The sequence below is a fragment of the Neofelis nebulosa genome, chromosome 3, assembly GCF_028018385.1.
Source record: "Neofelis nebulosa isolate mNeoNeb1 chromosome 3, mNeoNeb1.pri, whole genome shotgun sequence".
In the NCBI taxonomy this organism is placed as follows: domain Eukaryota; kingdom Metazoa; phylum Chordata; class Mammalia; order Carnivora; family Felidae; genus Neofelis; species Neofelis nebulosa.
The window spans coordinates 106,598,310-106,620,559 of NC_080784.1; the positions used below are offsets into that span (position 1 = coordinate 106,598,310).

At 36.4% G+C, this 22,250-nt stretch overlaps 1 protein-coding gene across 5 annotated transcripts in view; it reads left to right on the plus strand.

Annotated features, from left to right (window-relative positions):
• Positions 1-22,250, plus strand: part of SEC24D (SEC24 homolog D, COPII coat complex component) — a 108,205-nt gene that overhangs the window by 55,331 nt on the left and 30,624 nt on the right. For all 5 annotated transcript variants that reach the window (XM_058721515.1, XM_058721513.1, XM_058721517.1 and 2 more), the window contains exons 9-11: positions 6,370-6,508; positions 10,073-10,188; positions 17,591-17,715. In XM_058721515.1, the coding sequence (XP_058577498.1) occupies positions 6,370-6,508; positions 10,073-10,188; positions 17,591-17,715 (380 nt within the window). The remainder of the gene's footprint in view (positions 1-6,369; positions 6,509-10,072; positions 10,189-17,590; positions 17,716-22,250) is intronic.

Genomic DNA, 22,250 nt, shown 5'->3' on the forward strand with positions numbered 1-22,250 from the left:
TGTTTAGAATTAGTACAGTGCACTGAATGTTTTTATTATCAGGCTCTGTTTCTTTTCAGAAGATGCATAACATTTTTAAAAGGCATTCAGAAAATATTCTTTCATGCTATATTTGTTATTTTAAAAAAGTCAAACAAAACAGTACTGCTGTTTAGGAAATATGTGTACAGTAAGTACCTATTGCTCTGTACCCTTTCTTTCCATGTAAGCTGACTGAATATCCTATATGGCAAGGCTAGAAATAGAAAACACGTACAAGCTGCTTCCTATTTCTCTGTCCTATGGAAATGTCTTTACTAAGTGCACTTGATACAGGTTCTCTTTTCATTTTAGCTTCTGGGCATAATCCTCTGGAATCTAACCCTGCTCGTCTTCCAGCATGTCTAATAGTCTGAATGTTTAACATTTTTCAAGGGTAGTTGTTCATCACAGGTTCTGGATTATCTTTTCACATACCATTTCCATGCTTCTCCTTACATCCCCCTGATTAATCTAAGTTATCAGCTGACCTCTTCTTGATATAGATCCAAAAAATAAGCAGTACTCCAATCCCAAGAAGTAGCTACATGCCAAAATACATTTGATAGTATGAAACTATTGCTGCTAGAGATATCTATTTATAGTGGTTTACTGGGGAATATAATTGATGTTAAATACGACCCTTTATCAAGCTGGAGGACTGTGTTACATTTCAGCAGGTTATCTTACTTTAAAACTTTTGATCTGAGGGGCGTCTGGATGGCTCAGTCGGTTAAGTGGTTAAGCGTCTGACTCTTGGTTTCAGCTTGGGTCTGGATCTCATGGCTCATGAATGTGAGCCCCGCATTAGACTCTGCACTGACAGTGCAGAGCCTGTTTAGGATTCTCTCTCTCTCAATCTCTCTCTCTCTCAATCTCTCTGTTTCTCTGTCTCTCTCTCTCTTTCTCTCTGCCCCTCTCTTGCTCACCATCTCTCTCTCTCTCAGAATAAATACACTTAAAAAAAATAAAACTTTTGATCTGATTTAGGGCCCACTATAAGCAAAAAAAATTATCTCCCATTACCAGATTTTATAATTTTGTTTATAAATGGGCTTTAATCTTTTAGCTTCTAGTATATTTCTGCCTGCTCTTTCTTTTCTGTTCTCTTCTGTTCTCTGTTAAGGTATTTCTTTCAGGCACTAAGTAAAGTAGACTATTGGTCATGTGAAGACAACGGTGTAGTCCAGGAAGGAGACTGATTACTTTCTTTGATACTTTAAAAAATGTTTTTAAGCTTATTTATTTATTTTGGGGGGGGGGGAATAGAACAAGTGGGAGAGGGGCAGAGAAGTGAGACAGAATCCCAAGCAGGCTCTGTACCATCAGCACAGAGCCTGATGAAGGGCTCAAACTCACGAATTGTGAGATCATGACCTGAGCTGAGATCAAGAGTCAGATGCTTAATCAGTAGCTCCACCCAGGCGCCCCTCTTTTATACTTCTACTGAAGGAAATAAAGGGAGAAAAAAGGAAAGAGAAATGTATGTTGAAAATGGAAAATATGTATTTTTTCACAATTAGTAAACAAGTATTAAAAGACAGAGGGACGGTAGGTTGTTACAGAATTTGTGTGTGCGTGATTAGAACTTCTAGGACTCTTATTTAGAACTCTGGTGCTGAAAAATAAGGAGGCAGGTAGTCGGGCAATGTGAGACAGTTTTTGCCCAGCCATATCCTGGATATGGGCAAGTGTAACCTTCCTACAGCAGGGTGTTCGTGAAATCTCCGATTTGGCCTCTCTGCCCTACCCCTCCCTTCACGCACACCACTGCCTATGGTTTGATGTTCCAGCAGGAAGATAGATGTTTGCTTTAGAAAATAATTTCTTCATCACAGTGTGCTCCTGAGCACCGTGATGCAAGCTTCTCTGACTTTGCTTTGTTATTTTGTGCTTGGAATGCTAATGTGGCAAGCAGGAGGTAGACGCTGGCAGCAGGAGCATCAGCTTCCTCATGCCCTTCTCTTCCCGGGCTGGGCTGTCTTCAGGTTGCTCGCTGTGCTTTGGGGCTGCCTGTTTCCCCACATGGAGTCAAGGAAAAGTTGGCAGGGGATTAGAAACGTAACGTAAATTTTTCTGGACTATTATCTTCAGTAATTTAGGCAGATTCTATAATTTCTATATAATTTATATTTAAAGTAACCTGTATTTCATGTTGTTTAATTTTGTTTCCCTCAATATTTTTAACCATTAATTTTTCTTTCAAGAGAAGTATAAGTTTCTTAATTTTGTGACAGTAATAGCTGACAGAAGTTTAATGTTATTAGAGCTACATTAAATGAATGTAGCATAATTATCTTGAGTATTTTATTACCTACCGGGTAAATTATGTAGTTTTGTTTTAATTTTTAGTTGCACAGTGCCATCTACTGGATCTGTGCTATAAAAACACCTTCATATTTTCCTTAGCTTTCCAGGTTTGGTTATAAGCTTTTACTATTTAGGTGCTTTCTGCTTATTCATTACTTGCCTAAAAGACTACACAGCAGGACTTGTGTATTCAGACTTTTCTTAGTTATAGAGATACCAAAACAAAGGACATAGGCTACAAATTATAAGAATTCTTCATGTGGGATCTTTCTACATTGTACTTCATTTTTCTTGAGTATTTTTCTTTGGGGATGCGATTCAAATAGTTTAACATTGCTTTTTAAGCTAAAGACAATTCTTACTAATGACTATTTCTCAACTATTCTAATCCTACTTTGCTCTTTTAATTGCATATTTACATGCTTGTTTGTTTCGTGTATTTTCTATCCTGATCGACTGACTACCCCACCAAGGCACATCATATACCCAGCCCCTACTGTACAAATGTTACAGTTACCTGAGAGAATGACAGGAATATTGGGAAAACTGATAATATATTAATATGAGAAAACATTTTAAATTGTAGTAGTAGTACCAAGGAGTTATTGATTGATACATCTTATTATCTATTCCTTTTACTTGGAAAAATAACCCCAAGGTTTTTTGTTTGCTTTGCTTTTAAGTCACATCATTTTAACACTCAACCTTATTTCTCAGTGAGTTATATACTTTCTTGTGGCCCAGAATTGAGCATGGTATTATACATGCACAAAAAAAAAAGAGAGACATTTTATTCAATTAAAGCATCCTAATTAAAATTAGTATCAGTAAAGTATTTGGCATAGCCCTGGTAATCCAAAACTACAAGCAAAAGATTCAAATGTTATTCTTCCTCTTCCTAACTCAGCTTCCCCATCACTTTCATGTTGTATAAGTTCATGCCACACAGGATCAGAACCAACAATACTTTTTCTATTAAAGAGGAGAACAGAAAAGAAAGAGCAGGCAGAAATATACTAGAAGCCAAAAGATTAAAGCCCATTTATAAACAAAATTATAAAATCTGGAAATAAGTTTAAAGTAAATATGATATAATGTTCTTGATAAGGAAAAAACACTTAGAGATTTTTTGGGAAACTAATTAGATTTTTTTTTTTAAAGCCATATACACTAAAGTTGAACTGAGAAGAAAAGTGAGATTAGCTATTTATGAGCTCACACAGACTACTGTACAACAGATAAGCGGACATCTGGAGAGAGCAAAGAAAATCTCTGATAGTTTTCAACATGGCCTGAGAGAGATGAAACAAGGCAGTGTAACTTAGAAACTTTGTTCTGTTGCCCCCAATGAAAATGTAAACAGTTAAAAAGCTTTTAACATTCTTTACTGTCACCTCAATTGTCTGAAGACCTTACTTACCTATCCATCATCCAGTTTCCAAAGAGTGAAAATAGAAAAAAAAAAAAATGTAAATGTATTTAACAGCCTAGATACAGTCACTACTCGACTCCAGTTTATTACTAGACATTACTTTTTGGTTCTGCAAGTTTGAATCTGCCAGGACTGGAATGCTAAGGTGTTAGCTGCTGACAGTTTCACAGTAATTTTAGGCTGGGCCTGTCTTTGGGTAAATCATATCAGTAAAAATATGGTTAATTTTCCTCTTGTTACCTCTGCTTTGTTTGGCAAATAATGGCATCATATTTCTAAAGTCTCTCAGGGAATTGATTATAGTCTTTGAACTCTCAAAATAAAAGGATGAGAGAAGTAAAGTTGGCTGGAGTGCAGGCAAATTGCAGACTTTCTCCCTGGTTTAATTCTTGAAAACATCTTCTGATCTCAGAGGTTGCAGCTGTAGAGAAGAACAGCAACAAAATCATGCTTGATAGTTTTGATCCAGAAATAGCTATGTTGTTATTGCATTTTTGTTATCTTTCACTTCTTATTCTAATTCTCCATTCACTGTCCTGACAATTTCTGGTTGGGTCCTGTATCTTTCTGCTTGCTTTCCTTTTGTTCCCTCAGATTAGTTATTATTGCCAGCTAAAGAGGACAAACATTTGTCAGTTTTTGCCTCTCAAACACAGTGTATAATAAAAAGTATTGTATGTGTCAATATTTGAATATGTATGCATTTAAGTCAAATTCCTGGGGAGGGTTTTTAAAATCTTCCATGGCTCTCAACTTTAGCCATTAGCCTGTATCAGAATATCCTGGAAGGTAGGTTCCCTCTCTTCTAGATCATTTTAACAGTGGCAGTTTACAGTAACAAGTTAGCTAATTAACATGTTTATATAAACAAATGCCTTTAGAAACTCAAACCTATCTTAAATTTATCAAACTATAATTCTCTCATTAAACACAGTCTCTTCTTTTTTTTTTTTTAAAAAAAAAAATGTTTTTTATTTATTTTTGGGACAGACAGAGACAGAGCATGAACGGGGGAGGGGCAGAGAGAGAGGGAGACACAGAATCGGAAACAGGCTCCAGGCTCCGAGCCATCAGCCCAGAGCCCGACGTGGGGCTCGAACTCACGGACCGCGAGATCGTGACCTGGCTGAAGTCGGACGCTTAACCGACTGCGCCACCCAGGCGCCCCTAAACACAGTCTCTTCTGAGCTGAGTGATTTTGACAGAGGAAAGGTTGTTCTGTATAGATACAACAACACCAGTTACCTTTTGTCCAACAATTTTGTGCCAGGCACAATGCTCTGTACTGCACATGTATCCGTCATTTAATCCTTGTCACAATCCTACCAGTGGGGCACGAGAGCTATGCCCATGGTGTGGATCAGAAGAGACCCCATATAAGAAAATCCAATCCATTTTCTGGCTTCCTTGAGGCAAGAGGAGGGGCAGAGGCCAATGCAGAGGTAATGGGAAGTGATCCTGATTTTTTTTTTTTTTTATCCTTTCCCTGATTCTTTCATGTATTATACTAAACCTGTGGTTGTTGTTATTATTTTCTGCTATGTGTTGTGTTATTGTTTTCTGCTATGAAACCTCACAACTCATTTCTCAAACCTCAACAGTAGATTAGTTTTCACACTGAACATCTGGACAGGGACAAACAATAAATCTCAGTTTTGTAAGTTGAGTAGAAAATGGCCTTATGACCCAGCCTCATCCGCCACCTTCTTCCTCCTCCTCAGGTCTCCATTAAAAAGCAGTCTGCTACATCTTTTTCTTTAAAGAAAAACATAGTTAACATGCCAAACCCTGTAATTTTCAAGCTTTTCTAGAAATGTTATCTTTAAAGGAGATTTATAAAAACAAGAAGAATCTTTGTGGTTTTATTCTGAAAGCCAGAAGGGCTGAAAAACAAGGCAGACTCTAATGCTGAGTTTTTCCACGTTCAAGCTGTGTAATGGTTTTTATGCATGTTTATAGGAAGAGCAGTGGAAATATTTATTTTTTCAGTTCTGGCAATTCATGACCAATGACACTGAAAGTACATTTTGTCATGGGATAAAGAAGCAGAAAAGGCAGAATCAGCGTCCTTGCCTAAATAAGTGAATATTATTGCATATTTATTCAGATAGTTGCATTTTTGAAGAAACATTTTGTATTCTTTGATGGAACTATCTAGACAAACTAGACCTGTATACAAACGAATGCTTTTAAAATCAGACCCAATTCGCTGCCTTATTTATAATCAATGAACAAACCTTGCAAAATATGTGATACAAGGTGTCCAGGACATTTTTAACATATGCTTTATTAAATATTATTGCCATCATTGTATTGTTTCTCTGTCTTCACACACTTACAGATAAATATATATACACACATATACATAAATACACAAACATACATGTGTCCTTATTAGTGAGATAAAAATACAAATTAATTTTTGTTTGGGTATGGCCTTGAATTCAGAAGGTATCAAGAGAGGCATCTTTACCTTCCTGGCAAACACTAAGAGTTAAGAGTTCCTTAATGAATCCCTTGGAAGACTTTTCGAATTACAGTTATTGCATAGCATTCTGAAGTACCTTAAAGTCCTATACCCACCTGTCTCTTCATTTCACTTCTTCTAGACTCCCCTTTACTTGGTAAATCATGGAGAGAATGGACCAGTCAGATGCAACAGGTGCAAAGCCTACATGTGCCCCTTTATGCAGTTCATTGAAGGAGGAAGGAGGTATCAGTGTGGATTTTGCAACTGTGTGAATGATGGTAAGTGATGCCAATAAATGCTCTTAGTAAAAGCTCTTCATTAATTGAAATATATTATACTTCTTAGTTTAGGGGAAAATATATATATTAAAGCTTTTAATTACACCTGAGCTTTTCCTAACTACTGGTGAGCTCACATTCAAGAATAACTCAGAGGCATTGTGAAAGAAAAAGTCTCTCAGTTTTATCATCTATAAGCATGAGAGGTAAAATTTTATTTTGCCTCTAACTGAGCCTTTGTGGAAGGGGATTAGGAAATAAAAGGACTTACCCACTTCTGAAATGTTTCTTATAAAAATGAGAAACACAGAAACTTTATGTGGGAAACTGCAGGTGCAAATAAATGCACTTATATGAGGCTGGGAGGGGCGTAGAGCACGTTCTGATTGGTTTCCTTCCATGGAAATTATAAAGAACTTTTATTTTATCTGTGTTTATGGATGATAAGTTGGAGAGATTTTTTTTTCTCTTTATTCCTCTGAATTATTCCTGAATGTGAGCTCATCAGTATTTAGGAAAACTCTGGTATAACTAAGGGCTTTAATATGTGTATAGATTTTTTTTTCCCTTCAGTATGAATGTTGCATTGTTTAACAAGGAAAAAAAAAACATTATTATGAAGGGCTTTTCCAGATTCTTTGTATTTTCAGTTTCATTCCAGTATGAACTGATGTTGGAAAAAAAAAACCCACAAACTTGGTAAAAGCAATTTAGCATTTATTATATTCATAATGTGTCTATTTTTTTTTTAGTTTTTTTGTGTTAAGTAAAGCACATACTCAGCCTGAAACATTCCCACATTCATTTACGTTTCTAGAGTTTTTCTAGAACCATGTAATGATTATGAGAGCATGAACTTTCTACATGTTTTCCTTTGTTCCTTGTCTTTGTAGACATGCTTCCCTGCAGATCATTAAATCTGAAGAATGTATAGTACCCTATCTGCCCAGGAGCCATGTGTCCTGTGGCTGCTGGCTACTCCCTACTGATGAGTGAGCTAAGGCACAACTTTCTGCCTATGTCATTGCATTCATGGCACCTCAGCTCCGTGAGTGTTTTCTGGTGGGAGAGCTCCTTGTTTCCCTGCCCCCTTATTACAGCCCATGGTTTTGTCCTACTTACAGGGCTAGAAAGTGGCATTGTGAGTCTCACAAAACCTTTGGTCAGTTCTTAAATGCCTTGCTATGGAGTGGAAGCATTGGTTTCTAGCCTCATCTCAAAAACTGCCATCCTCTTGGGATGTCTCTCTCCTTGCTATAACTGTGGCATCCACTCAGTGCAAGTTGGGTCTCCCTGTGAGGCCAGATTCTTTTGGTTCTCCACCCTTACTTCTCTTTCTAGGGAAGAATTTTTTTTTTTTTTTAAATTTTTTTTTTCAACGTTTTTTATTTATTTTTGGGACAGAGAGAGACAGAGCATGAACGGGGGAGGGGCAGAGAGAGAGGGAGACACAGAATCGGAAACAGGCTCCAGGCTCCGAGCCATCAGCCCAGAGCCCGACGCGGGGCTCGAACTCACGGACCGCGAGATCGTGACCTGGCTGAAGTCGGACGCTTAACCGACTGCGCCACCCAGGCGCCCCTCTAGGGAAGAATTTATTCCTTGTTTCATCTTGGATGAAATCTGCAACCAAGTCATTGGCTACTACTTAATGTTGGGACCTGGATTTCAGGAGCCCTGTGACAATTCATTTCCCTATACTTTAGTTTTTTGGGGAAGAGTGATGAGAAGGCAGAGACCTCTCCTGCAGCATTTGTATAAATGCCTCCACCAAAATCACCCACACCTCTGTGTCTTTATCCAAGCCCTCAATTTTCTTAGAAAGGTGATCAGAAATCTATGTGGCTTCTAGATCCAAGATCCTCAGTTTGGTGTAACACCCTGGCCTCACACCCAAAGTGTCAGCTCAGAGCACAGCCACTTCCTGGTAGAAAAACCACTCAGAATTCTTGTATCTCCCCGTAATGAATTCTCTTTCCTTGGGTATTCGCTCCTAGGAGGCTGCTATGTTCATTTTCCTATAGGGTTATTCATACTAGGCTCAAACATTTGTCCCTAAGAGGAGCCAGACTCCCATAGATTTACACTGACACCTGCATTCTTCATTTAGGTCTAAAGAAGACAGAGGTTTATGGAAGTTAGAAAGAACCCGGCAAGCTTGATCACATGGTTTCACTCTATTTCCCTTCAAAGTGTCCAGAGATGACACAGTGGGAAGCATGTGGGGTCAAAAGGCATGCAGGAGACAACTGTAGTGCATAATTTACAGTGTGACTTGAATTTTGTCTTATAAACACAACAGATAATATTAAATGCTAATGAATGTGAAATTCATTTTAAAAGGAAAAATTTCATGCGTTACATGTAGATGTGTGAATGAAACTTAACTATAGGTTACACTATGTAGAATTTATCACACCATAATCGTAAATAGCCAACATCATCTACCTCAACTAAAAGTAACAAAATAGCAGGATTAGGCCCTCATAGTTTACTTATCTCAGCTGAGACTGTTAGTTTCCCACTTCCCTCATCTTTTCAAAACATTGAATTTTCCAAATTCAGAAATCCATATGTACATAAGAATGTTATAAAACTTGCTTAAAAGAAATGGCCACGATATAGTAAGAAAATAGAAAAATCTTGGTGATTATTTTTAAGTCCAAACTGCAAAAATAGTCTTGTAAATGTTAGTTCACAACTAAAAATAAAGTAGACTGAGTTGTTCATTTTAACAGAAAACATATTACTTCTGTGGTTTTGCAAATGAAAATGTTGTTCTTTATGAAACGCTTAAAGCCAGAGTATTGCTGGTTATTCTAAATACTTCTATTGTCAGTGGTTTAATAGCCAGCCCTATTAATCTCAAGGCAACAGGAGTTTGTTTTCACAGAGATACCAGGCCATATTTGTCCAAGTGTTCAGTGTGTGACTCATAAGTGTTCCTGTGCTGTTGGATGACTTCCAGGTCTTTGCCAGAACTAACCTTCTTAGACATTTGAATCAAATTAAGAGTTCCTCAGCTGAGGTCTTAGTGGTATAGTCTTTCCCTAATACAGTAATCCTCTCTACTCTGAAGCCCAAACATTAAAAGATTACCATGCAAACTTTCCATGGCTGAAGACGTCTATTAATTAAAGGATAATAAATATTGTAGTTAATAGTACAGTCCAAATAACCAATGTATATTTCTGTTAGGTGTATTGAAAATTTAAATAGTTAGAAAAGCCAGAATTCCTTTTAAAAGAGGTAATTAAATAGGGGTAAATTTTCTTTGTGACAACTAAAAAACACCAGTACTTTTATCCCCTGTTTCTTCACAGTGGTCTAGATCATAAATGTTATGTGTCATCAGTAACTTGCAAGAGGATTTTTTAGAAAACCTTTGTACTTTCCAACACATGCTTTTTAAATAGTGGATATTTAGAATATACTACATTCTAGCTTTAAAATACTTTTTTTTCCTCAACTAATTCTTTTCCTCCCATAATAAATTTTAAGAACTTATTAAGTTGTCTGTGTTATGAAAACAAAAGATTTCCTCTCTTATTTTGTTTTTATTAGTTCCACCATTCTATTTCCAACATCTGGACCACATCGGGAGAAGACTGGACCACTATGAGAAGCCGGAACTATCTCTAGGATCTTATGAATATGTTGCTACTTTGGATTACTGCAGAGTAAGTGTTCCCAGGACTTCAAGTGTTTATATGTTGATGTCAAATTCAAGTGAATAACTTTCATATGTAAAGAACTGACTCTTGATTCACAACCAAAGCATTTTGGTGGTGTCATGGGGATGTAGAAATGCCTCAGATGCAGATCAAGGCTTCTAGGCTGTTGAGATGATTAAATTGCCAAACTGCTCAGTGCAGTGATTATTTTTAAAAACTAAAAAGCGGTGTCAGAAATAGAAAACAGTAATTTAATTGTTGTATCCCTATCAGATAATGTAATCTGGGTTCTTAAAGCAACAGTTCCATATAGTGCCTCTGCTTTTTTTGTTTTGTCAATACTCTCAGAAAATTCTCCCTTTCAGGGCAGAAGCTCAATCAATATGGCCAATAGGACAATGACAGGTTTCTTTACTGCCTTTCTGCACGCTAGCTGTCACCACAATGATTTAAGGCTCTTAGAATTTTCCTTGGACTATCTGAGAGCCTGGGATTCTGGCTTCTGGTTTCTTTCCTTTATGATGTATGCATGAGACTCCTCCTCACGTCCTTAATCTAAAAAATTAAATTCAAAAATTTAGCTTTCCTTATAAGAAAACATTAACTGTTGGACTCCATACTCCCACCTCAGCTATCTCTTCAGTTGTATAAAACACTCACCACGTACTCTGAACTCATCACTCCTTTTTACATCCCCATGCTTTTAGACAAGATTGTTTTGACCAGACTATCTTTGCATCCTCCTATTACATCTATATATACTCCACGTAGCAAACTCCTACTCTTTGTGTAATACCCAGCTGAAATTTTATTTTATGTGAGTGTGTGTGCATGTGTGCACATGTACAACTTTATTTGATTTCACTATGGTAGTTATTTACTAAGTCTTCTATTTTTTTTCTTCCCCATAGAATTTGGTTCATATGTTTGTTTTTGCAGGTATCTCCATGAAATTTAAATCTTCTTAAATGTTTTCCCTCTTCATAGATTTCAATATCCTTGGTGACAAGAATCTTGTCTTTATGGCATCTACCACAGTGTCTAGTGCAGGAAAGACAGTTGATCAGATTATGTGGAATGAATGAATGAACGAATGAATGAATTTGCACGTCTGTTACTATTCCTAGGACTGGCTATTTCCCTTTTCCAATGTCACAGTGAAAGTGACATCATTATGGGTAACTTGCAGGCCTTTAAAATTCTTCAGTGATTTGGAAATATTTTCTTGGGTATCAATCAGTTCAGATTTCGGCTTATATCCAAAGTACCATATGTAGGTAGACCTGAAGAAAGAGTCATCCTGACTTTTTTTCTTACTTCCCTTCCAAATATCAATGTTTACTGATGCCCAGTTCTCAGAAAACAGCCTCCGACCCACAGGATTCTATCAGGTGTTTACTACAGGCCTAGTCCACATATTGAGTATAAGTTGCAAAGAACATTTTTCCTAAATAGAAGTGTTTTGAACTGATTGGATTTACATGTTTTTCAGTTAATATAACTTTGCATGTATTTTAGTGTTTTGTATGATTTTTTCACTACATTACCTGTAACGAGTTATTAAAGAAGAGTTAATACTTTATTAATTCAAAATGTAACCTTTGAACATATTTTGAGAAACACAAGAACATTATTGGTATACATGCTTTATAACAGACCAAAAAAATCCTAAAGTACCAACTACTGTTGTTCTTTACTGCTATTGACTGAAGGTGAATGATTAAGTAGACCATAAATACTTGCATTCTAATTAAATGTAATAAAACCATTATAACTAGTGATATGGAAAATTTATTGATTGATCTTTGCAACCATGGTATAAAAATAACTATGCTCTCAGTTACTAGTTCTCTGCCAAAAAGGCTATATTATCTTGATTTTATGCTTTTTTAGTAGAAACTCCGGCAGAGAGTCAAATCTATTTCTGGGAACAAAAGTCTCAGTATCTTCAAACTCTGTTATCTGGAAACGTTCCAGATGTCTAATTGATGGGAAATTTCACCCAGCAGGCAAGGAACCAAATAAAAAATATCTATATACATTTTGAAGAATTTTTTTGTAAGCTTAATTTACCTTTTATTATTCCAAATAAGGTTTAAAATAAAAGATGGTGTAAGTATCTTCAAATTTAATTATAATTAAAAATGTAAATAATGTATAATAATTAGTTGCTTTAGGGATTTGGACAATGAAAAAGGTTTTATTTAATTTTGCCATCTAATTTTTAACTACAAACTTAAAGGAGAATTACAAAATTACATTTTTTCCGTATTAATTTTATTTTATCTTGATACCAATTTTATATAATAAAATTAGCATTGATTGAATATTTACTATTTGTGATGCTTTGTGCTAAGTGCTTTTTATGTGTTGTTTCGTTTAGTTCTCAAGTGACCCCATGTGGCAAGTACCACCATTACATGGGGAACCTGAGGCCTAGAGCTCTTACGTGCCATACTCAAATCACACACATAGAAAGTGCTGGAGCCAGACTGAAAGCTGTGTTGGCATGTCCTTATTCTTTATCAGTATAGGGTGGATCTGTAAGCAATTATTTAGAAAATCACCATGGTGCTCCCCTGGAAGAAAAGATCCCAGCTCTGTTGCTTAAGTTTTTCATGTAAAATTTTACAGAATATATCTACATACAAAGTGTACCTGAAATATAAAACCCCATTCCAAGCCAGCCTTTTTCTTTTCTAAATAAAGATATCATCTCTCCACCTAATTTTATTATTTTATTTTATTTTTAAAAGTTTATTTATTTTGAGAGAGAATGAGAAAGGGGGAGGGGAGGGAAGGAGGGAGAGGGGTAGAGAAAGAGGGAGAGAGAGAATCCCAAGCAGGCCGATAGCATGCTATCAGCATGGAGCCCAAACTCATGAGCTGCAAGATCATGACCTGAGCCTAAATCATCAAGAGTTGGATGCTTAATGGACTGAGCCGTCCAGGTACCCCTCCACTTAATTTTAATTCATTGTGACATTTAACGAATACCTAACATGTCCAAAACACTTGGTTATGTGCTATGAGGGATACCAAAGCTAGCAAGATAATGAACCTGATTTCAAGATATTTCCCATATATAGACCTGGTAAGTGTATAATTATGATATAAATCCAAATATGATAAATGCCGTAAGAGTCAAATAATTACAGTGCCATAACAAAACAGACAAACGATAATGTATGATTTGGAGGATCAGGGATAAGTGATATTGGAGCTGGTTATACCAGGAGCAGAGTCTGGACATGTGGAAATGAAAGAGAAAACTAAATAGTCAGTAGAAGCAGAGGACTTGCCATTTACTCCACTTTCTTCAGGGGCAAGGCCGGTATTGTAAATGAGTGACGTGGAGTTAGTATGGGGACTAGGATAATTGGAGAGTATGTTCCCTTTCCCCCAAAACACATTCATATTCAAATATTTTTTAAAACACTATGCCAAACAAAATACTTTTCTGGCCAAATTCTTGGCCCAGACCCATTAGACTGTGACTTCTGGATAGGAAATGTTATGAAAATGGCAAACACTTAAATTAGTTGAAGGAATGTGTATTGAGAAATAATGGGAAGTAAAGCTGGGAAGTTGTTTTGAGATACAGACTAACTTTTTATATTCCACTGGGTTTGGCATCATAGCTGTGATCTCCTGGTTTTTATACATGTTGGTTAAATGGGTATTATAGGGAGTCTTAAATTTAAATGCCAGGCCATAGAGAAATTTATGTTAATTCAGTAAGTCATGAGGCTCCTTAAAGGTAAAGAGGAAGTTGTTTCCTTAATCCTTTCATCCATACATTTATTCATTCATTTGGCAGTATTGAGCACTCTTCTGTGCCATGCTCTGTGCTTGACTCTGAGGACTCAGTAAACATCCTGTCCTCAGAGGCAGTGGTACTGTGATCTGTATTGTCTTTTGGACCATTTATTCTGACAGCAGTTTGTATAATGAGAGGAAAGAGATTGGAGACAGAAGGATATTGGAAAATTAATGCAGTGGTCCATGCAGGAGAAAATAAAAGGAGTATAGCAGTTCCTCAAAAAGTTAAAAATAGAATATACCCAAAATAATTGAAAACAGAGTCTCAAAGAGATATTTCCACACCCATGTTCATAGTGGCATTATTCATAATAGCCAAAAGGAGTAGGAGTCCATGAGTCTATACACGGATAAATGGATAAACAAAATGTGGTATATACATATGTGGAATATTACTCAGCCTTAAAAGGAAAGAAATGTAGACACATGCTAAAAACATGGATGAACTTTTAAGGACATTATGCTAAATGAAATAAGCCAGTCACATGAAAGACAAATACTATGATTTTACTTGTTACTTATATGAAGCACCTAGAGTAGTCAGATTCATAGAGACAAGAATGTAGAAGTGTAGAATGGTGGTTGCCAGGGTCTGGAGAGACCAGGGAATGTAAGTCATTGTTTAATGATCATAGAGTTTCAGTCTTACAACATGAAAAAGTTCTGGGGATGGATGGTGGTGAAGGTTGCACAGCAGTGTGAATGTACTTAATACCACTGAACTGTACACTTAAAAATAGTAAAGGTGGCAAATTTTATGTATATTTTACCACAATAAGAATCCAATTGGGGGGCACCAGGGCGGCTCAGTCAGTTGAGCATCTGACTCTTGATTTTGGCTCAGGTCAGGATCCCATGGTGGTGAGATTGAGTCCTAAGTCAGGGTCCATGCTAGAGGTGGAGCCTGCTCACGATCTCTCTCTCTCTCTCTCCCCCTCTGCTCCTTCCCCACTCGCTTGAGCTCACATGCGCGTGCTCACTCTTATCTCTCTCAAACATACATACATACATACATACATACATACATACATACATACATAAGATCTTTTAAAAAGCTTCCTATAAAAAAGAGAAATAATTTTAAAAACAGTAAATGAGGGTCTAAATTTGGGTACTGGAACCAGAAAAGCTTCACAATTAACTGGCTACGGATGGTAAGGAAGGTGGACAATTCCACAGAGAAAATGAGATTTGAAACACAGATTACTTTTGAGGATCATGCTTTCTGTAAAGAATATGATGGGATAAATGTTGTCTTACTTACAAAATTCTGAATGAAGATGCTGACAGGATCTTTATGTGGAGGTGTGCTATAGTTAAATGGAGTGCTGGTCTGGAGCTCAGAAAGGAGACCATGATAAGAAAGAATTTGAGGAGTTGCCTATATAGAGGTGCTAGTTAAAAGAGGTGCACAGAGATTTCTGTGATAAAGCAGGTGGTAACAAAAGAGAAGATATCATTTGAGGAAGATAAGAAAATGAAAAAGCAGTCAGAAAAGTGGGAGAGGAAATGACACCACAGCGCTGTGATAGCTAAAAAAGTGAAAATGGTCTGTGATGCCTAAAATTGGATAGATAAAAGAGAGTTAGGGATGAGAGCTGGATTTTACTTAAAGTCTTTCGTTTGCAGTCAAGAGGTCTGTGACCCTTAACAGAGCGGTTTTGGTAAAGTGTCATGGAAAACCAGGGTTTTATAAAGTTCATACCTGTTAGGCTTGACTGTACAAAGCAAGCTGGATTAAAAGGAGTAATTGATTAAAAAGACAACCAATAATGAAGTCATTAGAGTTTTCTAGGCATGAGATGACAAGCTTCTGGATGGTTAAGAGTAAGGACTGGGTAAAACATGTAAAAGAAGCATTTTGAAAGAATAGTCAATGGGACTCAGTGGTTGAAAGAAAAGGAATAGTTAAATCTAATTTTATGTTTTTAAGCCTTTGGATTGATGTGTAGTGATGTTATTGATAGAGATGTTGGAAGAGAATATCATTTAGAGGAATGATGAATTAGTTTCACATACGTAGAAAACAAGTTACAGTGAAGGACTCCATAGATTTATGGAAACTGTTCAGTGGGGAACTAGTAATGCTGAACTTAAGAGATCACAGAATGGTAACACACATTTGGGTTGGTCACAAAGAGGCTTTGGTTTAATTAATGGAAATGAGAGTGATTTTTATTTGATTTAAATTAATGTAACTCTGTGTTATAAGTTAGATTAGGTGGGAATCAGGAATGATTTGCAAAAAAGTTGCTCAGATAGACAGCAGTAGAGTTCTTTCATTTCTTTGTTGGCCTGATTTTGAATGTGGCAAAACAATGAAGCTTCTATGTTGATGATTTTTAAGTCCTGCACTTCTTTTCTTATTTCAAATGGTAGACTTTTATTAGAAGGCTGTTACCTCTAAGCTTGTAGTGGCTAGAGAATGAACCAGTAGATGAATTGGAGACATCATCATCTAATTTTATAATTATAATAATTAAAAGAATTTTACTTTGGAACATTTTTTTGTCATTTATCATAAAGTTAAAAATTGAATTAACCTTAACTCTTTTTTTTTTTAGTCACTAAATTTGCCTGAGGCTGTTTTCTAAATATTTTGTAAGACCTAACTGAATAATCGCTTCCTAAGAGCTCTTTGAACACCAGCCAGTAAAGGGACCAACAACTATCAAACATTTATATAGCAGCTGCTTTATGTTGTAGTGATTGTTTGAAACAGATAGAGAAAAGGCCCAATATTCTATTTTTAACATAAATATGTAAAGAATACGTAAATATTTGGTAATATAGTACAATTTTAAAGTATACAATTATATTTTAGTATACAATTTCATATCCTTAAAACTGAGAGAGCTTACAAAGGAAGAGATTTGAAAATGGCATGATCCAGTTAATGAAATTCTACTAGTTTCAAGACAAATACCAATTATTGTATGTATTCTTTGGGGGCACAATTTGTCAAGTTTCCAGACACACCTCTTCTTTTTTTTTTTTTTTTTAAATTTTTTTTTTCAACGTTTTTTATTTATTTTTGGGACAGAGAGAGAGCATGAACGGGGGAGGGGCAGAGAGAGAGGGAGACACAGAATCGGAAACAGGCTCCAGGCTCCGAGCCATCAGCCCAGAGCCTGACGCGGGGCTCGAACTCACGGACCGCGAGATCGTGACCTGGCTGAAGTCGGACGCTTAACCGACTGCACCACCCAGGCGCCCCCAGACACACCTCTTCTTAGAAGGAGAGGGTTGTAAGCAAGGCTGGTCACTAGACTGTACTCACCCTTGGGTAATTGTAGTGAGAAAGTCTTCAGGGTGCTACAAAAATGAAGCTTCACTGTTAGATATCATAATCCTGCCAAATTCAATACAGTGTCGCAGGTCGTACTCTGGAAAACAAACAGCTTTTATCTTTTTTTATAGCATCAGAGACTGTGTTCTAAAAAATGATTTAATTCCCCAGATGTTATATCCTAAAATATTAAATGAAAAGTTTGATGATATCTTCAAGGGTTTGAGTGTTTTAATTTGATTATGCAATGTATATACTTTTTAATTACATTTATGTGATTTGTTTGCTTTCCTATAGAAAAATAAGCCTCCCAACCCACCAGCCTTTATCTTCATGATTGATGTTTCATATAGTAACATCAAGAATGGACTTGTGAAGCTCATATGTGAAGAACTGAAGACTGTGCTGGAAAAACTTCCAAAGTAAGGGAACTGCCATTATTTTTCTAATTTGCACAATATTACTGAATTAATTTATTGGCCAGAAAGCAAGTGCTGAACGCCCCGTGGATATCTTTTGCTAATGAGGACATTGGGTAAGTATTTCTAAATTAAACAGCCACCAGCTCATTGAGTCCTTAAAAAGTCAGAGTTATCTTTTGTGCAAAGCAGAAGAAACAAACTGATAAAAATTAATGCTATGGTAAACAACATTCTGAGTACATTTTAATTATAAGGAGAATCCCAACAGTGTGCTGGGAAAGACTTTGGAAGTCTGTTGTCCACTTTCAAAGGGGCTGGTTTTTCAGTGGAAACTGCTAGTTGTGACATGTGGTAGGTAGAGTTCTAAGGGGTGCCAGGAAACTGTACCGTTGTTGTATGGCAGACGTGGTAGCTTTTTAGGCAAATTTCCTTTTTTCCTGTATTATGCACCGTCAAACCCCTTTGTCACTTTACTGCCTCTAGGTCCTATGACTTAAAGCATAAGGTAGATCACTTTCCTTGCCACAACAGGGAGCAGTACACAAAAGGAAAGGTGGAAAGGTATTTCAGCAAACATGGCTATTTTTCATAATATACAAACTAGTTATTTAAGATGGGAGCTGCCATCCAGTAAGGAGACCTGGGAGTGGAGAAAGTCTTCCTTTATGAGAGGAGACATGCTTAAGAAAATAAAAGAGTCTAAGAAATATCATCTGAAACCTAGTGTCTATACCAGTCTCAGCATCTTCCACCCCTCCGTATCTCCTGAATGATCTCTGTTCTGAAAAGGGATGCTTTGAGGGATGGGCTATCCATAGCCCTTAGGGCTCCCTGAGTCCTTGGGTGTCCATTCCTCTATATTCATTCCACATGTGGCTGCTGCACTGGTGCATGTGAGGCTCAGATGAATGAACTCTGGACCTCCCAGGAGTAGTTTTGTTTGTATCTGTGAAGCTAAAGTCATAATATTCTCAAGGATGGTTTGGAAAAGCAGTTGGGGATGTTTAAAAAACATTGAGGTGATTTCAAACTGAATTCTAAAATGAAGAATGAGCTGGGAGCAAGTTGAAGATGGGGCATAAGAAAGGCATGTGATGCCTGCTGACACTTTGTGACTCTAGTTTCTGTTACTTCATTCTCCCAGATACTTGAGAACTGTGGACTTTCTGCTGAATAGGACTTACTTTATAATAGACTTCTCTCACAGGGCTGTTTTAATTCTAAATCTGAAGTTGGAGCTTGATTCATATGAAAGAAAACTATCATTTCTGGAAATGGTGTCTCTCTCTTTCCCTTCTCTCAAACTGGTTAAATTAGACTATGCTATTCTCATGGTTACCTTGCCAACCCCTAGCTCCTTTTCAACACAGTGCTGATATGAAGTGTATAACCTATTGATATGAGTTAATGAAATCACACTCCTTCCTGAGATGTCATTATGACTTATATCTCATTGGAGAGCAGATTGTGGCTTCAGCAAAAAGATAGGAGAAAACAATAAAACGATTTTAAAACAAATCTGGTTGCTTTTTTTCTTCCCCAAAGTTTATTTTGGGATCTGTAGATACATAATTTTATACTTTTTATTGTAAGATAGCCATCAGTTTGATTTACTTCTTTGAACCAGGTAATATGCCAAATAGTGTTTTTAAAGCACAGTATAAGTCTTGATTAATGTCTAAGGTATGTTCATCTCTTACCTGATCTTTTGAAAAGTAAAGGCCCCATTCTTTACTATTAAACTTTGAATTTACATCTTTGATTTTGCCAGATGTCATTTCTGTCTGACTTCTCTGAAATAGAAAAGAAAAGATTTGAAATATCTTATCTGTTGTTCAGATCAAGCAATCGGGTTTTTTCTTGTTGTTTTTAATGCTCCTGTAGCAAAAATGTTCAAAATGCTTGACTTTGGAATATTCCAGTTCATCCAGTTACTAACATCCTCAGTTTTGCTCTGTCGGATTCATTCCATTAAAATAATAAGGACAAGTGTTGAGGGGAGTGGTAATTGAAAAATAGAAGAAGAAACACATGTTGTTTTCTGTGATATCCCTTATATACCTTTATAAAATTTGCATAGAATTAATCTGAAGGAGAGGCTGAGATTTCATTTTCTTCTGGTCATGATTTAACAAGGCAGTTATACTGTTGAAAAGAAAATTTTAAGATAGTTCTTTGTTTCTCAAACAAATTGAAACAAATATGTTCCCATGAAAACATGTTATAATATTTTGCAATAATGTGAAATGTTCTGATTAGATGTTTTTAAAAATGTTAATTTAGATTTTAAGTGAACCCTGTGAATCCCAGGATACTCCTTTCCCATCACTTGAAAATGTTCAAATCCAATGGGAAATAGCAATCCAGACTCTTCTCTGTAATTTTTCTTTTGTGTCTTTTGCCTTAATTGACTCTAAATTAACTATTAAAAGAGAATAAATGCCCTTGGGATTTGACAGACATTTATCACCTTATGTAATAAAAGGTTTACTCGGAAATGGGAGCTTAACCAGTGGTGCTCTGGTAAACTGGATCTCAAATAAATAAAGCCTTTACTATAATGTTTGCTCATTCCTGTGGTGTAAAATATGTCCAGCCATGCTGATTTTAAACTAGCAAGGTGACATCACTAAACAGGAGTTGGGAAAAGATGCATACAATCAGTTTATCAATCTGGGCTCTAACTTGCCATCCTAAATAAATACAGCATTTCACCTTCACGATAATCATCCTGAGCAAACCTCTAATTCTTTGCGTTATACTAGACCCTTCAGGAGCAGGGAGCATAAACTTTGAGACTTTATTGATTTATAGTCAAGGATTCATGCTATGTTAACTAACAGGTACTATATACTAAGAACCCAGTGAGAATGATTTGTAGAAATTCAGAAGAGGAAATAACTTCTGGTTGGTAGCATCAGGGGAGGTTTGAGAGAGGAAGAGTATCTGTGCTTGGTCTTAAAGAGTAAAATTCTAATGAATAGGGGGGCAGGGAGAACATGAGTACAGTATCATATAATGGTTAGTTGCATGAAATCATCCAGTTTAGGATATTCAAGGGTGTGTGTGTGTGTGTGTGTGTGTGTGTGTGTGTGTGTGTGTGTGTATAAGTCTGTGTACGTGCAGTTACAAAGGATTAGGTACTATTTCTGAAAATGTTCTAAGAGTCCACAATATTTTAAACATTTACCAAGTACTTTTGGAACGGATTATGAGGATCTGTTTAAACTGCCCACCCATTCATGAAGGCCACAATGAAGAACAAATACCTTCAATTAGCAAAGGAAGTAGAGAAGAAATAAAGAGTGTAAAGTCAATAGTGTGTCATCATGTACTCTGCTGAAATTGGGAAGTCTGCAGTGGGATCAACAATTTGAACTTCAGATACTTTCATCCGTGTACTTTATTTTCCTTTCTCTCATACTCGAGTAACTATGCTATGTACAAAGTTTAAGAGCTGAGCATACTAGGTTCTTTTTTAAAAAAAAATTGTCCCTAAGCAAAATAAGTTTTACTGATATCTAAGGATCAAAGAAAACGGCATGTATCTTTTGTGGCCGTCATGTCATTGAGCACTGCTGTATACACCAATGAAAATCAGGAAGTGTTGTTGGAAGGGGGAGAGTAAGGGAGACAAAGAGAAACCTGGGTAAACATTAAAGAGAGTTTAGACCACTCAATTCAAGTGTAGACTTAAATAAACATTCACGCCTTATACTCTTTTCAGGAAGATTAAGGCCTTATCTTGGATTTCTTTAAAAAATTTACTTTTTGGGGTGCCTGAGTGACTCAGTCTGTTAAGCGACTGACTATTGATTTCAGCTCAGGTCATGACATCACAGTTCCTGAGATGGAGCAGCAATGGGGTCTGCGGTGACAGCACTGAACCTGCTTGGGATTTGCTCTCCCCCCACCCCCCCACGCCCCCCCACCCCCGTGCTTGCACGTGCACTGTCTCCCTCTCTCAAAATGAATACAGTTTTAGAGTTTTTATTACTTTTATTGTCTTGCCAAGACATCACAAATGTTTACTTAATTAGAACTATATCATCAATTCGTATATGTGACTTTTTAAATATATTTACATTATATGTTTATATGGCATATAGCTCTCAAAATCTAGTCCAATTTCTATTGCGATTCTCTAGAATCTGTAAGAAAAGAATCACACAGAAGGAACAAGTCCTTTCTTGATAAAAATAGCTATCCTGTTTGTAATCTGAATGTGCCTTTCTCTTGCTTCAGATGTTCCATTTGTTCTTCTGACCTTGTTGTGACTTCTGAGAGAACTTTGTTTATAAAGAATGTAATAAACCTAGCTTGTTTATTAAAAAAAAAAAACACATCTTGTAATTGCTATGGATTGAGCATACATATATTAAAGAAATAAATATTTTAAAGAAATGTATTTTCATATCTGTTTGATTTTTTTTTTTGCCTAGAATTTTGAGAATTTTTTCCTTTATCAGCTTACTTATTTTTGTAATATCCCCCACCCCCTACTGTGACTCAGTATTGTTTATATACGGTAAACA